General features: G+C 41.6%; 1 protein-coding gene across 1 annotated transcript in view; it reads right to left on the bottom strand.

Annotated features, from left to right (window-relative positions):
* The window catches only part of LOC137525990 (uncharacterized), a 55166-nt gene extending 36051 nt beyond the window's left edge, over positions 1-19115 (bottom strand). The window contains exons 1-2 of the mRNA XM_068247199.1: positions 18535-19115; positions 4052-4353 (exon numbers count right to left, since the gene is read on the bottom strand). Of these exons, the coding sequence (XP_068103300.1) occupies positions 4052-4353; positions 18535-19115 (883 nt within the window). The remainder of the gene's footprint in view (positions 1-4051; positions 4354-18534) is intronic.
* Between the last annotated feature and the right edge of the window lie 3745 nt (positions 19116-22860).

The following is a 22860-nucleotide window of genomic DNA, read 5'->3' on the forward strand; positions in this document are numbered from 1 at the left end:
GTTTGAAGCCTTTGCTATTAACAGTGAAAGGGCCAGTGCACACCAAAAAACCTCTAGCAGATCTGCAAATGCTAGAGGTTTTTGAAGCAAATTTTCAGAGCGATTCTGTGCATGTTGAGAGAGATTTTTTAAACATATGTAACATTTTTTGAGCGTTTTTGTGTAGCAGATTTTATATTTTGTTACAGTAAGATGTAACTGTACAGCTTCTGTAACAAAAACGGTTGGAAAAACACTCTGATCTAGCGTTTTTCAGGGCATTTTTCCACTTTCCTATACTTTACATTGTTGCAGAGACACCTCATAAATCTAAAAAATACTGCAGGACCCGAGTTTGTGTTTGGGGGAAAAGTGAACCACTCTAGTGTGCACCATCCCATTGAAATACATTAGCCAAGCGGTTTTCTACCCCCAAGTGTTTTAAAAAACGCTCATAACCTCTTGGTGTGCATCAGCCCTAAGAATGGCAGTATTTTAAATATTCCACTTGAAAATCAATAGGTGAATTTTAATTGGCTGTTTTAGGCTCCACCCACTTTCCTGAATGTTTATCTCTTTCACCCGGTGACCAAGTGTGCCAAGTTTGAAAACCCTGCGATTAACAGTGTAAGAATGTCTGCAGTTTACATTTTCCCATTTAAAATGAATAACTGGAATTTGATTGGCTGTTTTATGCCCCACCTACTTTTCCTGGATTTGTAACCTCGGTCACCAAGTGACCAACTATGCCAAGTGTGGGGACTCTAGCTTGATTGGCTTGATTACTGTGAGAATGGCAGCCTTTTACATTTTTTCCATTGACGTGAATGGGTGAAATCTGATTAGCTGTTTGTAGCTCCGTCCAGGTGTGCAGGGGGGACGCGAGACCCCCAGAACATATCATCCCCGGTAGTAAGGGATCTGTATACCAAGTTTCGTTCAAATCGGTCAAGGCGTTTTCAAGTGATCGCGACACACACACACACGCACGCACACACGCACACACACACACTTCTGGGTGGGGGTTTTACTATATCTAATAAATTATGGACATACTGACATGTGTTGAGGTAATTACTGCACAAGTCGGTAATTTACTGCAATGCTCAGTAATTGTAGCTTTTCATGCGGAAAAAGGGTTTATGAATTGACATTTTCCTAAGTGCTCAGTAAAGTCAGCTGTTTACCAAATGCGGTAATGCCTTATGAATCGTCCGCTTTTTTGGAAGCAGGAAATTTGGGCGCATGAGGCAAGTGGACAAAAATGGCACCGCCATTGACTCTCATGTTAAATATCGTTTGACGGGTGCTCAACAGGAAATTTAAGGTTTAGGCACCACCGGTGGGGTCTTAGAGCTATGCACCACCAGGGGGGTTCTTAGGTTTAGGCACCACCAGGAGGGTCTTAGGGTTAGGCACAACCAGGGGGGGTGGTTAGGGTTAGGCACAACCAGGGGGGTCTTAGGGTTAGAGATAGGTACAGGGAGGGTTCCGTGTGAGAGTAGGGTTAGGTTTAGTTGTAGTAAACTGTTGGTAATATTTACTAATGTTTTACTACAGTTGTTATGAATGTACTTGTATATATTTTTTTACATTTTATTACATGAAGAAATAATAAACAAAGGTTATACACAATATTATACAATTATGCATATATTATTGTCTCCAGTGTTATAAATAATATTTTCAGATTTTTATTACAAGAAGGAACAATAAATTATGGTTATTGACAAAATCATAAAATTTTGCCTACACCACCCTTTTTCCCAGGTGCCCTTTTTGGATGTATGCCTCTTTGTTCTCTTGTCATGTCAATGTTGTTTTGGTCCACATAGCCTTGCCCTGCACCGCAGTAGATCCAGTACTGGTGTCTCTAGCGGCAAGGCCAAATGCACTCACATTATATATAAATTATATGGTGCAGCAGTGAAGCATGGCACCAATAGTAATCAAAGTGTTGCGCTTAGTCTGACCCTTGGAACTATATCTAGCAACTGTGCCCCTGGTGGCAGCCATGTTTTCCTGTGTTGGTCTATGACCAACATTGGTGCTGAACTGGAAAGTGCCAGTTTTGGATGTACACCAACACAGGATTGGAAAATACTAATTAAGGGTGTTCATACAATGGTCAAACTATTTCCAATTGACATTTTGATTGATTTTCATTAGCTGTGGAATTGTTCTCCATTATTACATAGAAATGAGAATTCTATTCTTACCACACTAGACCAAGTATTTAAGGTGACACTATCTACATGGATTCTATCTTACATTCTAAAGATATAGGACTGTATTCAACTTGAAATTATTAGATCCTTTTTCAAAGAGAAATAACGCGTGTATGAAAAAAGGGCGCCATGAAAAAAGGGCCCGACTTATTAACGAATTTGGCGCCGGGTATTACAGATATTTTCTAACGAGAACCATCATTGACAAGCTTCATTAACGATAATTACTGACAAACGAGAAATAATAACAAATAAATATTAACGTTGAATGTTGTTTTTTTTTGTCAGTACTTCTTAACCCGACCCTACCCTCACACAGAACCCTCCCCTGGTGGCGTCTAACCCTAACCACATCCCAGGTGGTGCCTAGCCCTAACCCCCCATTGGTGCCTAACCCTAACCACCCCCCTGGCGGTGCCTAACCCTAACCCCCCCCCCCGGTGTTGCCTAAAACTAACCGCTGCTTGGGGGATGCCTAACCCTAATCACTCCCCCTGGTGGTGCCTAACCCTAACCACTCCCTCTGCAGAAACACCCTTTTACATATATTAACGATAATACCATTGAAAATGTAAAATCTGTACTTATTAACTAAATAATATGACAAAAACTATAATGTTGTAATGTTGTTAAATAATTTTTTTGCGGCGCCCTTTTTTTTCTGCTTTTTTTCGCCATATTAACGATAATTGCATTAAAGTCTATGGCGGCGCCCTTTTTGTCCACCCTCAGCCGACGCCCTTTTTTCCTGCTAGCGAAATAACTTAATTCTTCTACCCTGGAAGTATGAAATCCTCCTTAATTTTAATAATTCAGTTTCTAATATGAATGAGAATCTCAAACTGAAAAACTGGTGGGAGGAGATGCCCAGGGTAATACAATACTTTAAAATACTAAAAAAGGAAGAGGGTGGCCTACCCCTCTGAATGAATGAGTGAGTTGTACACCTGACTGTCTCAATGGTATCTCCTCCTTCATTGTCCTCCAGTTTTCTGACTAATGACAAAGGTTTTTATCGCATGTGTCAGGTGGCTTGTATGAGTCATAGATGAATAGTCTGGAACTCTGTTCCATGAGGTGAAAGAGTTTTATTCCATAGGCTCGTACAAATATAAAAAAGTGTAGCTTGCAATCCACCATGACACTCGGGAATTAAATAGCACAGGTCCACTTCCTCTATGCGCCGCCTACATCACTGCGCATGCTCTCTTTGCATCTTCCTCGCTCGCGTGCGCCCCGACTGACAAGGAGCAGACATTCCTCAAGGTACACACGCTACACTGCCAGTGGTGCACATAGCCTGCCCGAGGGATAATTTAGTTGTGCTACTTCACTAGCGTGCGTAACAACATTTTAGTTGTGCTGTTTCAGCACGTTAACAAAAATGAATCTGCCTAATTATGGGCAAATTCAACAAAGTGTCTAGCTAGTGGGTATTCCCTAGTTATTTCATCCTCCCCACCTCTTGTTTTATTGGGATTGCGTATATTACTTCCTGTAAGTCCAAGGTTAAGGAACAGAGTATTTTGGGGCCCCTAAAACAGGGAAGCGACACAGCTTGACGGTACAAAAACCGCTGTAGATCACCTACTGTCTGCACCTCTCTTCATCATGTGCGGTGTTGTGACCTTTTCCTTTTCCACTACACTGCCCAAATCAGCAGGAGGGTGACAGTGAGTTCCAGCGTACAGCAAGGGAAGATTCTTCCCTCTCCTTAGGTGAGTTTGTGTTGCTGAAAAATTGTCCAGAAAACACAGGGGGGAATCAATAAAATCTACTGCAATACACTCTATCATGATTTACTTTTACTGTATCAGTAGTTTCTTCTTTGTAGCTTACTTTACCTGCAAGATCGTTACGAAGTTCCAGACTAACTTGGCGTTCATTAATATTTTTCAGTACTTTAACAACCATCTCAGGCCCTTGACGGATGGTATAGTGTCTGACGATAACATCCACCACTGATTCAGCATCTTTGTCTTCCAGTTTGCTCCAAGGAATTTTCTCACTTCCTGGCTGTTCACACAACTTTCGCTTGAATGATTTCAGGGATTCTTCTGAAATCTCTTTTAATGCATGTCTCAAAATATCTTTTGTCTGTGTATCAGTAATAGAAGATGGGCTATGAGTTCCACTCATTTCTTGCCTGGTATTGAAAGAAATAGAGAAGAAAAATAGAAAAAAGATCTTGTAACTTTATGCTGCAGTTTTTGTTTTGAGTAGAAAAAACTGCATGCAATATTTAGACACTTGCAGAAAACCAGCACAGCACATTTTTAGCAAATTATTTTGACTTAATGTGTTTCTGTATCGGAAAACACTTTAAAAGTAGAGGGGAGCCACTGGATTATCCAGAGGCTTCCCGGATCATCCTTAACCCCACCGTTCCCAAGCACAATCCCTCTGAACATATGTAACAAGAACTTGTTGTATGACCATGTTGCTGTCCATGTAGGAACATGGCTGTACCAACATGTGCAAGTACAGTTCCATGCATGAAGTACAGTTCCATGCATGCCCAGTATGGCCACACTCCTACACTGACAGGAGCACAGCTGCAAACAAGAAGAGGGACCCCAGGCAGCAACAGTGGGGTCAAAGACAGTATGGGAGGCCTCTGGAACATCCAGAGACTTCCCACTAAATAGGTATGTATGATACAAACAGTTTCTTAAATACCAATGTCATACATACAGTTTCTTACATACCTATGCAAAGGAATACCATAGAGCGTTCCTGGTCCTCGATCCGCCTCATCATTCCTGCATCATCTCCAGTTGAAGCTATTCAACCTGTTGGGTCAAATCTTCAGACCTCAGGCACTCCTTTGAACTACTCACAGTATTTCTAAAGACGAGTGTATCCTTACTGCGCATACGCAAGTTTGGATTCAAGCATGCACAGTAGGAATACACTCAATTTCAGAACTACTTGTGTCCTGTCCTCACTACCACATGTACCCCTTGGGTGTCTATGGAGCTTAGCAGGCAGAACAACACCCTTCTACTAGTGATGCTCAAATCCGGATCTGGGAGAGTCCTGGATAGTTGCTATCTGGATATCTCCCAGTAAACCTGTGTGGGGTGGGCGGGGAGGTCAATCTTACCTGTCTGACATCTTCTTTGTCCGTCCCTGGCGCCTCCCACGATGCAGTCCACGTGCATCATGTGACTACAAACACTTCCTCCTTCAACCCGGAAGTTACTATTTAGCAGTTAGATGTCAGGTGGACAATAGGCTGGAGCTCATGCAAGTACAGTATATACAGTATGAAGTCCAGCAAGCATCTGAAGATCATGAAGTCAATTTAATAAAGTTAACTAAGGTGCCAGGAAACCCATTCAACGATTTAAACCTTCTGTTAAAGGACCACTGGCGCGAAAATCTTAACATTTTAAATATACGTAAACATATACAGATAAGAAATACATTTCTTCCAATGTAAAATGAGCCATAAATTAATTTTCTCCTATGTTACTGCCACTTACAGTAAGTAGTGGAAATCTTTTGGACTAGCTCCATCTCCTTCAGGTGTTTGTCTTTGTGAAATATTGGTTGTATAGTTTTTGATATCTTCTTCAGTGTCTTTAACCTTCGGGTTGTAGGTGACCACTTTTTGGACTCTCTTATTTTCATCCTTTGGGGAGTATTTATAAGAGTTCCTCTCTGGGTTTTAAAGTTACTCTGTATTTTTGATCATCAATGATTTGTGGATGATATCCCTGATCAATGACTATATTACATAGTGACATAAGTTGTCTGTCTCTGTCCTCCAAATCAGTGGTTATACTTCAGCCTGGTTGTAAGCGATAATTTTTGTGTGTGTGTTCTGGGTGGGAACTATTCCACTTGAGGTAAATATTATAACGGTCGCTCTTGGTTTACGGTATATGGATGTTTGTAAAACCCTATCTTGTATACAGGTATCCAGGAAACTGATATGAAGACTGAGACAGACAACTTAAGGTAGCCATACATTTGATGATGGGCAGATTTGACCAAGAGACAAATCTCTTTCTCATCTAATCTGATTAGAGAGAGATCTGTCGGCTGTCCATACACCGCAGGGTGATCCCCGATCAATTTAATTCTAAAATTGATCTAGAATCGGCCTTGTGATGCCACATCCCCCCCTCCCCAGTGCACAATACATTACCTGTCCGAGTCTGCCACTTGGCCATCGTCCTTCATCCTCACACGCACCCACATTACTCCGTATAGTGCACTGGGCACTGAGGAGGGGAGGCACAGTGAATATTAGGGGGACAGCGTCGGGCCAGCAAGGTGACGGATGCGGCATCACAAGGCCAATTCCGGATCAATTTCAGAATCAGAATCAGTCATGCACTGATCTTCATCCGATTTGATTATATTATTCGAATCGGATGGTCGATCGGCCGAAAAGTTGGCCTGATGTATGGCCCCCCTTCATAGATCAGGATTAGTCCCAATAGTAGTCACCTACAACCCAAAGTTAAAGACACTAATGGTGGCCATACATGGTACAATACAAATGTTCGATTATCCCGTTTATTCGATCTAAATGATTGAATCGAATGAAAGTTGAAGATAATCCAAACTTTGTCCACTATCTAAACTTTGAATAGCAATAGGAGAGAGAGAGAGAGAGAGAGAGAGAGAGAGAGAGAGAGAGAGAGAGACTTTTGTGTCACTGAGTGATTATTGACAGACTCAGACGAAATCCCACAGGTCACTACAAAGTTTAATGTCCCTACTGCTGCGGCCTACTGTGAGCTTGAGGCCTCTTCACACTATGACGTTTTCACTGCGTTGTGTCAACCCATTTTACCGCAGGGTAAGACTAAAGCAATGAAATACAAGGAAACACAATCGAGAGCCCCCAATAGTGTATTATTGATTAAAATTGGCACAAATCATAAATAGATAAGTTATACCCACAAGTCTGCATTGCCGAATTTAGGCAACCACTCACATTGCATATGGGGAAATTGGACCTGTCCCCACTCAGGTTAAAAGGTCACTCTCTGTAGAAAGAAAGGGTGTCCACACCCATCCATCAGGTGGATATCAATGTATAAAGGATACAGAGGCACCAACAGGATAAAAATAGTGTAAATATTGAAAATCAAATAAAATATGGGGGTAAGGTTGGACTTACCTACCCAGCAATCAACACAACCACTATGTATGGTATAAATAAATTTAATCTGAAAGTCAACTGAAAAGATGTTTAACTACTATGATATTTGAATAATACAGCATCTATCAAGTCCAAGCAGAAAAAAAAAGTAAATAAGTAAGCATTAGGTACCTTTCTCTCCTGGATCCTCACATATCGAAGTTGATCCAGGAGAAGGCAAAAAAAAAGCCCTTACAAGGCTTGAGCCAATATTTAAGTTTTAAGGGGAATTATTCCTTCCTGACTCCAGGTGACAGTCAGATAAATTCCCTGGATTAACTTTGCTGGGAATTAAGTAGTAATCATAGCCTCGAATGTCCTTCAATGCAAAGAAAGCATTCAAACCTCTTTTTAGATGCAGATATAGAATTTGTCATAACTACTTCTTGTGGTAAAATATTACACATTTTAACATTTCTCACTGTAAAGAACCCCTTCCTAAATAGATGTCAAAACTTTTTTTTCCTCCATACACAGATAATATCGCCTTATCCTTTGTACAAGACTAGGGACAAAAAGTTCATCTGCCAAGCTTTTGTATTGCCCTCTGATGTATTTATATATTTTACCTAAATGATCCCTTAGCCAACTTTTTTCAAAGTCTATTAAACCCAGTTTGTCTAACCTTTTTTTGGTAACTGAAACCTTCTACCACCTGATTAATTCAGGTTGCCCGACTTTAAGCCTCATCTAAACGAGGCGGTGGGGTACGCGCGGGGACGTGGAAAGACAATCCGGCGGCTAATCGAGCCAGCCGCATCAGTGGCTCGATTGATAAGCCACATCGCTGCCTCATCTACGCGTGTAGATGAGGCTTTATACCTGTTCTAGTATGTAATGTCCTTTCTAAATTGTGGTGCCCAAAACTGTATTCCATACTCCAGATATGACCTTACAAGGTATGTAAGTAGTATAATAAGATAAGTAAGTAAGAAATATAAGATATATAGTAAGATACAGAGGGAGTAGTATACTACCATCTTATGATTTTATTTCCAGTTTTATGCATCCCAGAATTTTATTTACTTTAGCTGCTGCTGCTTGGCATTGAATTAAGGTTTTCAATGTGTTATAAACTAGTATTCCCAAGTCCTTCTCCAAGTTTGATGTTCACAGCTGTAGGCCATTTATCTTATATGTTTTTTCTACCATTAGCACTTCCAAGGTACATGAGCTTACATTTATCTACATTACATTTTATTTTATTTCTGCCACCTGCCTGCCCATATAGTCATGCTGTTTAGATCCTGTTGTAAAATGTCACTATTCTTCTTTGTATTTATAATGCTACATACTTTTGTATCATCTGCAAAGATTGCAACATTACGCTGTATTTCATCCACTAGATCATTAATAAATAAATTGAAAAGGATTGGACCTAGTACTGGCCCTTGTGGGACTCCACTGCTATCTGTTTCACATTTTTAATATGACCCATTTACCACCACTCTTTGCCTTCTGTCCCCTAACATTTTCTCCTATTCCCTGCATCCTAAGATTCCCCACCAGACTATTGTGGGGAAAAGTGTGAAAAAATACACTACATCTATAATGATAACTGAACTCAGTTCCCTTAATACTTGGGGTGGATGACATCTGGGCGAGGTGCCTTACCTATCTTGATTTTCTCTAAGCATACCTTCACACCTTCTTGTGTTAGACAATTCATGCTGAATTGTAAAAGATACCAACCATAAACCCCCCAAGGGCCTACACCTAAAGGTGTGGGAGTTGTTACCCCCACTCTCCTCCTGGGCACTAGAGGTGGGGATAAGTCCATTGACCATGGATTGGACAAGTGCTCTGGGTGAGAGGGGAGGCTTTCTGCCCCTCTCTTTTAGCCCACCCATACCATGAACCATGCAGTCTGGTATAGCTCAGGCTGCAGGACCTCAAGCAGTGTGGGCTCCACATTTTGTCCATACCAGTCTGCATGGTTGTCAAGGGTTAAAGAGACTTGGGAGGGAGAACCCGACGCTGTTCGTTTTTTAAAAATGTATAAAATGTGTACAGAGCTCTGAAAAAGTATACATTAAAGTGTACCACAGCAAAATGTAATTTTCCTGGGTTTAAAAACCATTTTTAAAAGCCTTTGTGTAAAATATTTTTGGGGACACTTATGCCATTGGCCCCCTTCTGCCATGCCACTGCCCATATTTTTGAACGGTTTTTACACATTTTTAATGAACAATTGTGGCTGCAAGTATGCCCTGAAGGTCTTAGAACATTTCCTGCTTTAAAGTCAATGGGTTCCACCAGGAAAATCACAAACCTTCTCAGATATGTTTGCGAACAGTCCGTGAACATTCGTTCACCATGCTTGTCCATCACTTCACTACTGGTCATGTATAAAATTTACGAGCACAAAACATGGAGGAAATTAAACATGGTATTTTTTTCAATAGTTAGACCCACATTTGACCCACTAATTTTATAAACCTGGGGTTAATTTTTGTACTATGAGGTTAATGCCTCCATCAGTATCAAAGAATACAAGTCCTGGTAGATCACCTTCAGATCTGGCTACCTGAAGTTGCACTAATAAGTCACTAAGGGGAGTATGCAGTAAACTGCATTAAGCAGAGATACCTGTGTAAAGTTTTAGCGCAAGATGAGTAGAGTGTTTGCATTGTATATATGTATTGCACTTTGCTCTACTCATCGCGTGGTTCCTCTGTTTAAACAAATGGTTTTCTATTGCCTCTTCTAAACCATAACATTGATCAAGTGTGCCCCAAATCATTTTTAATCTAGTCTCTGTGTTTCTTATGTTAATTGACCTGATTATTTTGACAGGCTCAGCAGATACAGTCCCTAGTTACTTAGCTGAGAGGTCCATCTCCTGCTCACTAGGGGACAATTTAACATGTTTAATTGTGTTCTTAAAATAAGACTGCCAGGCCCTGTAACTCTCAAGGTGATCCTCACACTTCACAAGTCCCATGGTGACCAGCTCATATCATGTGAGGAACTTAAAGTGACTCAGAGATGTCGGATATTAAAGGTTTTTACTTACCCGGGGCATCCTCCAGCCCCACAAGCACAGATGTGCCCTTGCTGTCCTCCCACAGTCCTCCATTAAGCCACGATCAGCTCCCAGTATTCGGGTCAGTCGGGCCCAGTCTGACTCAGTGAAGTCAGCTTGGGTCTTCTGTGCTTGCGCAGAAGGTGCACGCATGCGCAGAAGGCCCCCTGCTGACATCACTGAGCCGAATACCGGAGCTTAATGGAGGCACTCAGGAGGACGGCGATGGACATATCTGTGCTTATGGGGTTGGAGGAAGCCCCGGGTAAGTAAAAAATCTTTAATATCCGTCTCTGGTACACTTTAACCATTTTAGCCACCTGGACATGATTGTCACGTCCAGGCAGCTGCTGTTGCACTGCTGCACGCTCCCACGCGATCGCGTGCGTGCCTGCATGCTCCCGTGTTGCCCCCTGTTAGCCCGGAGATCAATGAATGAGAACATAGTTCCCATTCATTGATCTAAGTCCCCGGTAGAAAAGACAGACAGCTTCTTATCAGAAGCCGCCGTCTTTCAGATAAAAAAAAGTTCCCTGTCCTCCTTATGCTTCCTGGAAAGTGCTCGCTTCCAGGACTAAAAAAAAATGTTTTGACTGTGGCCATCTTGTGGTCAAATAGTAAAACTACATCTACATACATTTTTTAATAAAATAAACACACATTATTACATTTAAAATTAACTGTTTTCCTTCCACACCAAAAATTACCCAAATCAAAAATACAAAACATAAATAAATAGTTACCTAAGGGTCTGAATTTTTTTAATTTTTTTAATATGCATGTGAAGAGAGTATATTACAAACATTTTTTTTTAAATTATAAGCTTGTGAATAGTTTTGGACACTAAACTTAAAAAATACACCTTTATTTCCAAATAAAATATTGGAGCCATACATTGTGATACGGATATAATTTAAATGGTGTAATAACTGGGACAAATGGGCATAAAAAATACATAGGTTTCAATTATGGTACCATGTATTATTTTAAAGCTATAATGGCCAAAAACTATGAAATAATGATATTTTTTTTCAATTTTTTATTATTATTCCTGTTAAAATGCATTTAGAAAAAAATAATTCTTAGCAAAATGTACCACCCAAAGAAAGCCTAATTGGTGGTGAAAAAAACAAGATATTGATTAATTCATTGTGATAATTAGTGATAAAGTTATTGGTGAATGAATGGGAGGTGAAAATTGCTCTGATGCATAACTTGAAAAATACCCGCGGTATGGTTAAAGGACAACTGTAGTAAGATGTATATGGAGGCTGCCATATTTACAATACCAGTTGCCTGGCAGCCCTGATGATCTATTTGGCTGCAGTAGGTCTGAGTGATGGGGACAGGCATTGCGCCGCAGCACAGGAGCAGGCATGGCAGCACAGCACAGGAGCAGGCATATTGCCCATGGTGTTGTGACACCCATGGCACGAGCCAATGCCTGCACCCCTCTAGATACGCCTCTGTGCATGAGATAAACAAATAAGGAGAGATAATTTGTGAGATAAACAGATAAGGAGAGATTAATCATGAGTTAAGACAAATAAGGAAAGATAAACCATGAGTTAAGTCATTTAAGGAGAGATACATTGGGGTTTATGCACTAAAGGGGTTTATGCCATACATTTCATTAAGCAGAATTATGTGAACAAAGTCTTAAGACTCATATACACGTACCATGAATCTGTCCAACTATCTTCCAAATTTGTCTTTTGGAAGATACGTTGGGTTTGTGTACAGCTGACAAACAACCAGATGACCAACTGATAACCAGTTGTTTTTTCAGATCAATCTGAACAACTATCAGGCAGGTTGGAATGTGTGTACAAGTCTTTTGAACAACTTTATTGTTTTTGAATGCGGATACGTTGTTAAAGTGAACCTCCGGACTAAAAATCAACTCAGCAGCACTAAAAAGGCTTGGTGTTTCTTTAACAGTTTCACAGCATCAGAACTTTTTTTCTCTTATACAAGCCTCATTTTTAGCTGCACAGAAGAAAACTGCCCGGGCTTTTTTCCCCTGATGCTGTGCAAAGCATGATGGGATTTCTGATGTTATTGCTCTCGTTCTGCTGTTTTGGTGCAAAATTTTTTTTTTTACATTTTGAATTTGACATTTGAAGCCTAGTGTGTGCAGCTGGGAGGGGTTATCAGGACACAGGACAGTTGGAACGGTGTCTCCTGCTCCTTGTCACCTCCTTTCAACCAAAAAGATGGCTGCCCCCATGACAAAGATGGCAGCCCCCATGAATCACAAACATTTGCCTGTTCTTCTAAAACAGGGTGGGTAAAAAATCATATTACCCATCTATTCTAATTAACATAACTAATGTAACTTAATGACAGTATGTTTGTTTAGGCTGAAGTTCCCCTTTAAGTTTGTCATTTAGCTTGCAAGCATAGTATTTAAGTGAGGTGTTCTTTAGTTGATTGGTGTATGTGTGTACGTACTTCTCAGGTAAACAACTTGTTGTGTGGTTGGTCATGTTGTGCGGTTGGTTGTGCATTAAGTCGGATGTGTGTATGAATCTTTACTCAAGATTAGTATAGTGTAATGTATTGCATACCATGTATCTGCTCTAATCATGTGCAGTAAAACTTTATGCATGTAATTCTGTTTAATGCAGCTTATGTGTCAGTTGAAGCCAATTCGATTGCCAATTAACCACTTCACAACGGAGGGGTTTTACCCCTGAAGCACCAGCGCAATTTGTACATTGCAGCGCTGCTTCCATTCATTTTTTACTGTGATATGATTGGTTATTGGGGACTGGGGTCCCCATAACCAATCATTGCACTGCAGAGCGGGGGTGTGTGCGCGCGCGCGCGGGTCGCGGGGGCGCGCGATCGCGCGCTACACGTTTGTTTACATTAATGTGTTATCAATGGAGACTGCTTCTGTTTGAAGCAGCCTCCATTGTGTCCGCAATCGGCGCGTCTAATTGGATTTAGGAACGCTTGTTCCTAACATCCAATTAGTCACCTGCTGTGCTGGCTGGCTGGAGTGTGCGCGCGAGGTCCCCGCCCACTCCCAGCCAGTAAACAAATAAGTGCGCCTTTCTCCGTCCCTGGGGGTGAAGCAGTGCGCAGAGGGACGGAGAAATTTAGCACTGGGGGGTCAAGTGGTTAAAGCCAGTGGCATAGCAATAGGGGTTGCAGGGGTTGCAACCGCATCGGGGCCCTGTAGGACCCTCCCTCAACTGCATTATTAGCTTTTTATTGGTCCTGTGCTCATAATAATCACTTCTATAGATGCTTTGAATGGTAGTAATCATTAACAAATTATTCCCCATCCCCTTCTTGCACCTCAGACATTGTGGTTGTCCTTAGCAGGTTTTAGTAGGCCATATTAACCTATTTTGGTTCCTGGACGTAGAAACTACGTCCAAGAACCATGCGCGCTCCCGCGGCCGATCGCGCGCATGCACGCGCACTCCCGGCCGTGGATTCGGTAGCCAGGGAATCAATGTATCGGGCTATGGTGCCCGATCACTGATTCCTATCCCCCGCTGAAAAAGAGACAGCTTCTCTCGGAAGCTGCGCCTTTTCTGGCCGTTCCCTCCCCCAAGCGTCACTCTAAGCGTGTGTTACGCTTAGAGTGACGTCATGTAAACAAACTCATGGCCGCCATCTTGTGGCCAAAAAGTAATACTACAACTGAAAATAAAAATAAATTAAAATGAACACACATTTACATTATAAATCTATTGTTTACCTCCCACCCTCCCAAAACTACCCAAATAAAATGTTTACTATAAAAAAAACAAAAACCATTACAATAAAAAAAAACAAACATGTAAATATTTACCTAAGGGTCTAAACTTTTTAAATATCAATGTAAAGATGAAATATTTCTATATTTTTTTTTATTTTAAACTTGTTAATAGTGATAGATGCAAAATGGAAAAAATGCACCTTTATTTCCAAATAAAATGTTGTCGCCATTCATTGTGATAGAGACATAATTTTAATGGTGTAATAACCGGGACATATGGGCAAATACAATACGTGAGTTTTAATTATGGAGGCATGTATTATTTTAAAACTATAATGGCTGAAAACTGAGAAATAATGAATTTTTCAATTTTTTTCTTATTCTTCCTGTTAAAATGCGTTTACAGTAAAGTGGCTCTTAGCAAAATGTACCCCCCAAAGAAAGCCTAATTGGTGGCGGAAAAAACAAGATATAGATCAGTTCATTGTGATAAGTAGTGATAAAGTTATAGGCTAATGAATGGGAGGTGAACATTTCTCACGTGAAAACCACGGAACCTGAATGGGTTAAAGAGAATCTGTACTCTAAAATTCTTACAATAAAAAGCATACCATTCTATTCATTATGTTCTCCTGGGCCCCTCTTTGCTTTTTCTGCCACTCCCTGCTGCAATCTTGGCTTGTAATTGCCAGTTTTAGGCAGTGTTTACAAACAAAAGACATGGCTGCTAACCAGCTTGTGATAGGCTCAGAGAAGCTCAGTCTGTGATTCATACAGAGCCTGCAGGGGGCGTGGAGACGGTGTGTATAGTTTCTGCCTATCACAAGCAGAGCAGCACATTCTTGCCTGAGCCGACAAAGCTGACAAGGGAAAGAAGATTAGATTAGATAACAGACATATTACAGCAACTGTGCAACTAGGAAAGGCTGCAGTACGACAGACCACATTAGAACAGGTATAGGAACTTATAGGATAGAAAAAATAAGGCTGAAATTTTTGTTACAGAGTCTCTTTAAGTGTTATGTATAGAGTGCTTGCGGGCCCCAATGTAAAATTTGCACTGGGGCCCAGAGCTCCTTGGCTACGCAACTGATTAAAGCTGTATTTATATGTATAATCCCAATGTTCAGCCATCTTGAAACTTTCACCTACTTTGGGTTGTTTGATTGTTATTGCTAACTATTGCTCCTGCTTAAAGGACTTACGATCATAAATGTGTAAAAAAAAGTTCAGTACCTGTGTTTATTCTGTATCCACGGAGGATCCCATCCATGACCTCCGTTTACTTCCCCCGCTCTGTTGCAGATCTCATCACATCAAGACTAAAACACACTTCAAAAAAGTGGACTCCAACAACTACATCCATTTCAATTGTCACCATCACCGACCATGGACTACCAATACTCCCTATAGCCAATACCATAGAATCTTTCGCAATTGCACTGACCTTTGTGATTACCAATCCCAATCAGATATCCTTAACAAGAAGTTTATAGAACGAGGCTACCCTAAAAAACTGATCAAGGACGCCAAATGGAAGGCCACTGTCAGGAATACCAACAACACTGCTCTTTCCTCCCCATTCAGTTCTTTTCCTAGATTTATCACCGGATTCAGCCATTACCACAAACAGATTAGATCCATACTACAAAACAGATGGGAGATTCTGACACAAGACCCCCACCTCAAACCCACCATTCCTGTAACTCCCTTTCAGAAGGGCTCCTAACCTCAAAAGCCTTCTGGCTCCCAGCAAATTGCATCATCCCATCTCCAATACCACAGTAACTATACCTGCCCTAAACCCTGGGTCCTTTCTGTGTGGAAATCCCAGATGCACTGCCTCCCGCTTCATTATTTCCTCTGACTCTTTCTCATCTAACACTACTAATTTACAGTATACCATTAAACAACACATCACCTGTTCCACCAGACATGTTATTTATCTGTTCATGCAATCTAAAATACGTGGGACGCACCACTCAACTTGTCTGAAACAGAATAGGACAACACAAGCGCAATATATTGAAACATTACCCACTCCACAGCGTCTCGCGTCACTTTGGTTCCATTCATGATTGCAATCCACAAACACTCAAATTCACACTTATTGAAGCTATCCCACCACAGAATGCTTTTGAGGTTCTAAGGAATAAAGAAATGTTCTGGATACAAATTTTAAAAACACTAACACCTGAAGGTCTAAATGAACAATTAGAAAAAGTTTACTGAATCACACTTTTAATACTTTTAAAATGGTCCTCTCTTTTATTTTCCACCCCTTAGACTTGTCCTGTTTTTATTTGTTAACGTTTTTTATTGTTTTTTTATGTTTTCTAGTTATTCCTGTGTTATTTTTATGTCTCATACAAATTTTTGCAACTATGCATAATTTTGCATCCGTACTCTCATTTTCAACACATGGTTTTTTCCTCCTCTCCAACCAATAACCTCAGGTGGAGTGGATTGACCTACTCCCTTTTTTGATGCATTATTTTGCATATTGCGGCATGAACAAATGTTCTACTATGTATTTATGTGTATTCATAAGTGCAACTTTTATGTAACCGCGTCATCATTTATTTTCTTGTCTAGTATTTTTATTTCATACTTATCCCGAACAACACCTCACCACATTCCCTCTGCAATTGCTGGCTTCTAAATGCCACCTATAATCCCATATATCAGCTACATATGATTGCACCTAGACCTACAGCAGGTACCTCATTTGGAACCTTGCATTATGTTAAATAAATATACCCTAGTTCCCCTATTTTATACAGGGCCCCCTCCCCCTTCCTCGCCCTTGTTTCTCCCCTCCCTTGTTTCACTTCACATACATATCCCTTGCATCCTGAACCTACATCGTTCTTACAGCCCCGCCCACTTTCTTTCCATATTCCAGCTCCACATACCCTTTTCGTTATAAACCAGAGACAGAGAGCTTCACACCCTACAGAGACGCTATACCCAGCTCTTGACCAGACAGTGGTAAGTAGGTGATTTTTTCACTCCCCAATACCCTTCTACCTTTTAAAACACAAGTTTCAGCATAGTAGCTTTATTACACTTTGTTTCCACTCCTCTTTAATGGAAACACCTTGTTTGCCTATTATAGTCTGCACCTTAAGCCCAACCATTGCGTCACCTTTAATAGGAAAGGTCTAACGTCGTTTAGACCTTGGCTGTAGGCACTGTCACTTTATATATGTGATTCGTACATTGTTGTTTTTATTTAATTTTTATGCATAATTTACTGCTATATGCAGAATTGACTGCTATATGTTGTTTATTCCTTAGCTGTACGCACTGCTACTTTATATATGCAACTTGCCACTTTATATATGTGATCTGCACATTATTTATTGTTTATGCATATTTTGCTGTTATATGTCGCATTGCACATCATTTTGTTGTAGATCGGTGGAGCAGCTTTTTGGTGCTTGGTATTTCCGTTCCTCTGGCAATTCCCTTGTTTCCTTTTTTTCCCTCCCCCAGTACCCTCCAAAAATCGTTTGCCTGAAGAAGGGACTGTTACCCGTGAAACGCGTTGCACTTTTGGAGTTATTAATAAATGTTACTTTAAACTGCAAGTAACTTGCCCGTTGTCCGGCCTTTTCTTCCAGAAGGGAGGTGAGTCCACCCACTTCCCCCTTTTTAACGATTTTAATTAATTTAACTCTACCTGGCGCCTCTGTTATCTTGTTACAAAATCATTTAATCCACCCTTGGTGGAGGGGTGTATCCCTACTTTTTCCTATCTACAGAAAGTGACTTCTTAGACCTGAGCGGGGTCAGGTTATAATTCTCCCCGCCTGCTCGCCCACTGGTTGCCTTAGTGGCGACCTACCTTTGTGAGTATAATTACCTTCTTTTTAATCAGATCCCATTACATTAACATACATCGGGCTCTCGGTTTTCCTCTCTTTACATTATTGCAGATCTTCGGTCGGCTACCGACCCCACCGCCCGGGTCAGGCTCTCATTCCACATGTAAAATGGCCACAGGAGCTTGCTGCAGCTGTGCAGTCCACATAGACGCGAGTGCGGCTGTACAGCTCTAGAGTTCCTCCCGCCACATCCTCGCTACAGGCTGTCTCCTGTGCATGGGTCGGGGGGAGGCCTTACAGCTTCACAGCCGCTCTCGCGTCTATGCGGACTGCGCAGCCACGGCAAGCTCGGTGGCCATTTTGCATGTGGAATGAGAGCCCGTCCCGGGTGATGGGGTCGGGAGCCGACCGGGGATCTGCAACAGAGCGGGGGACCCGGCGGAAGTAAATGGATGGCATCCTCCGTGGACACCGAATAAACACAGGTACTTAACTCTTTTTACACATTTGACATCGTAAGTCCTTTAACGATAAATGAAGCATACATGAAATTATAAAAATAAGTCACTCTTTTAGTTCCAACTATGTCATACCTTCTTGGTGTGAAGGGGGGTGTCTCTGAAACACCATGTGCAGGCTGAAGTTCCTGACGAGTAGACAGGTGGTCTGTAATCAGTTCATTTTCTATATTGTCCTCTGGCTTGTGGGCTGGAGACTCATTCTGAACTTCTGGCTGTATTGTGAAGTGAGCTTGATGAGATTCGTTGATAGTGTCTTGCTGAAGATCTTCTGTTGACTGAAGAGTATCGATCATTCTGGAATGTTGGTGGACATATTCTGACGTGCGCTGCAGGGGATCTTGATGGTTGAGATGAAGGCTGGGTGTGCTGGTGCATTTTTCATGTGCTTCTAGGAATTTTGCTTTGGCATTAGCTGCAGCAGCTTCTTTTTGTGCATAGAGATTCTCAAGTTCCGCTTGTTGTTTTACCTTTTTTGCTTCAAGTTCTGCTTGTTGTACTTTAAATTGCATCTCCTGGTCTGCAAAGGCAGCACGTGCTTTTGCAGCCTCAGCTTCCGCACGGGCGATGACAGCTGCATTGCTAACTGCTAAAGACCTCGTGGAACGACTGGCTTTCGACTTTGTCTTATAAGATGAAGTTTGACTTTCTGGCATGATACTACTGTAATAGGACGTGACCGTGTAGAGACAGCTGTGTTCTCATATGCAGGTAGCTGCGTTGGTGGAATAATTGTTATCTTTTTCCACTCGCTGGGTAGTATTCGTTTCCTGTCCTCACTACCGCGTGTACCCCTAGGGCTTGTATGGAGCTTTATGGGTAGATAGACTCCCTCCTACTCCAATGAGACCAGTCAAAGACCTGTGGCTTTAATGAGCTGATTTAAGTTGGTGTGAAACTGTGAACAGTCTTTTGCATACAGCATCATGCCTGTAAATACAGTGGAAAAACTATCAAGATGCCTATATGGAAATAACACATAGAGTATGTCTACACCAGTGATGATCATAATCAGCTAATTACGATTACGCAAAATTACGCGTACATTTTTGCATTTACGCCTATACATAATTACGAATTGTTAATTCAATTGACTTTGCATAAGCATTCGTAATTACACATTAATTTACCCGTAATTTACATGCTATTGCTACCAAAATTGCTACATATGTTAAGGAGAATAGTGGGTACAAGTCAAACTTTTTTTTTTAAACACCTTGTAGTTTTTGAGAGAATCGATTTTAAAATGTAAAGAAAAATGGTTTTTAAACTAAAAAAAAAGCGTAAAAAACATTTTTCTTTGTATTTTTGAAATCCACTGTCTCAAAAACTACAAGGTCTTTTTGAAAAAATTTTTTTGACTTATACCCAACTATTCACCCTAACATATGTAGCAATGTAGCAATGGTAGCAATAGCATGTATAGGAGCATTGCTATTCACCGCCAAAGTTGGCACAAAATTATGTGTAAATTACGTGTGTAATTACAAATGCTTACTATTGCATACGAAATTACAGTGAACCTCCGGACTAAAAATCTACTCAGCAGCACTGAATAGGCTTGGAGTTTCTTTAACAGTTTCACAGCATCAGAACTTTGTTTTTCTTACCAAAGCATCATTTTAGCTGCATTTTTATCTAAGCTCCACCGATCAAAGAAAAAAAGTCCGGGCTTTTTTTCCCTGTGCAGAGCATGATGGGATTTCCTATGTTGTTATTCACGTTGCCTAGCAACTGGGAGAGGTGATGAGGACACAGGACAGTTGGAACTGTGTCTCATGCTCCCTGTCACATCCTTTCAACCAAAAAGATGGCTGCCATCATGAAATCACAAACCTTTGCCTGTTTTTTAAAACAGTGTGGGTAAGAGATTATATTACCTATCTATTATAATTAACATAACTAATGTAACTTAATGACAGTATGTTTGTTTAGGCTGGAGTTCCTCTTTAATGAAGCATTGTCATTACGATGCATAAATGCAAATTACAATGCTTAATTATGCATAGGCATAATTTCTGCTCATCCCTAGTTTACACTACAGCTAGTAATAATCATGTAGATTTTTAGAACTACAGTAGTGTACTATAGTGGAAGCACAGATAGGAGTCCTTCAGCAGAGAGCACGAGTAAGAAAATGGTAGCTTCTGAAAGCATAGCATAGAAAAATATGCTGCTTCTTGTCTGATAGAATGATATCACACAATGAAGGGGGTAATAGAGAATCTGAGCATAAACTGGGAACAATGGAATAACATGGCCAATAGGTGTCACTAACCAACCATATTATGAAACAAAATAAACCCTTTGTGGATTAGTACACATTTTAAGAGAATAGGTCTGGATTACATGATAACTCTGGAGTCTGATGTTGGGTGGACCAAGGAAACCGAGTACTAGAAAGATACAAAGGAAAAAAAGAGCACCAGGAACCAATAGTGCAATATACTCTATCTATACACTAAAATACAGTAAATACAGCAAAGCTGCTGGTATCCTCCCATATCCGGTTTCCTCCCACATCCCAAAAACATTAGTCGTGATCACAAGCTCGTGATGGGTGCCCCTGGTATTTTGCATGTGGAATTGGCGGGCCCAGGTGCTAAGGTCAGAGGTAGGCGTCTGAAGAGGAGTCAAAGGAGAATGGTGGCTGTAGGGTGGAAGAGCAAGAGGAGCTGGAGTAGGCTCCCCGGGGGGCTTCATACCTTTCTGGGGACCCTTGTGTTAGCCGTGGCTGGGGGGGAAGGCAGAAACCATGAAAAAGGTTGTCCTGGATGAGGAGGAACAGGCGCTGGAGCTCTCTACCTCAAATCTGATTGGATAAGGGACACTCATGCTATCATGTCTCAGGAGGTACCCCATGAATAGAACATTAAGGAGAAGGACTAGTACTAGGTGGCAACTTTGTTAGACCCTTGTTACAAGCTCAAAATGACAGATATGCTACCAGCATTAAAGAGGGTTCGTTTCCTTGGGCAGGGGCGAGGTGTGGCATCGGCTGGGGTGCAGTGGCAGGTGCAGAGGCGAGCTCATGCAGAGCGGGTAATCAGGACACTCACATTGCTGGGATCCATGGCCATAGGCCGCATGTACTTACTTCCTGCCCCCTAGAGGGCGCTGTTACTATGAGATAGATTGCCCAGTACCAGGAAGTAAGTACGTGCGGCACGTGGATCCTGGCAACCTGAATATCCTGATTACCTGCTCTGCATGCGTCCTCTGCTGTGCCCCCCCCTCTGCCTGCCTACCTATACCTGGCTACCTATACTGGGGATGCCTATAACTGGCTACTGATACTGGGGCACCTATACCTGGCTACCTATACTGGGGATGCCTATAACTGGCTACTGATACTGGGGCACCTATACCTGGCTACCTATACGTGGGCACCTATACCTGGCTGCCTATACCTGGCTACATATGCTGGGTGCACCTATACCTGGCTACCTATACTGGGGGCACCTAGAGCTGACTACCTATACTGGGGGCACCTATACCTGGCTACCTATACTGGGGGCACCTATACCTGGCTATCTGTACTGGCGGCACCTATTCCTGGATACCTATACTGGGGGCACCTATACATGACTACCTATACCGGGGTCGCCTATATTTGGCTACCTATTCTGGGGGCATTTATACCTGGCTACATATACTGGGGCAACTATACGTGGCTACCTATACTGGAGGTGCCTATACCTGGCTACCAATACTGGGTGAACCTATACTTGGCTACCTATACTCAGAAACCTATATCTCACTGTCGCTACCTAATACTGGGGGCATATCTGGCCACCAATCCTATGGAAGAAGCTTCTACTTATGGTACATCTGGCTACCTATACCGGGGCACCTATACTTGGCTACCTATACTGGGGCACCTATAGCTCACTACCTATACTGGGGACACATCTGGGCACCAATCCTAGGGAAAGGGCTTATACTGTACCTATGGAACAACTGGCCACCTATACTGGGAACGAGGGTGGCTACATCTGGCTACATAGTATGGGGGGCCAACTCATACTACAAAGTACTGCATCGCAAATAGAGCTCGTGACCCTATGGGGGGGTCACAATTTTTACACCCTTGCCCTGTGAACAATTTAGCCTACAAACTGCTCTGCATACACTACAAGGTCAAAATAATGTCACACCATGGATACCAAGTTACTTCAATCTAGTGAAAAAGGGTGCCCTAGTAATTTGGGCTCTGGGAGAAGCCACTAGTATAATATTGGTAAAATTACTCACATTCTACAACTGGCACTGCCAAAAACTTATAGTGAAATATTGCTCATTTTTACAGATATTTTACTATCCCTTAAACTAACCTTCTTCTCACTAGGGATGGTCGGAATGCCAATTTCCGATTCCGCTGTAAATCCGCATTCCGTCATG

Source organism: Hyperolius riggenbachi, chromosome 7 (genome assembly GCF_040937935.1).
Source record: "Hyperolius riggenbachi isolate aHypRig1 chromosome 7, aHypRig1.pri, whole genome shotgun sequence".
Lineage (NCBI taxonomy): Eukaryota > Metazoa > Chordata > Amphibia > Anura > Hyperoliidae > Hyperolius > Hyperolius riggenbachi.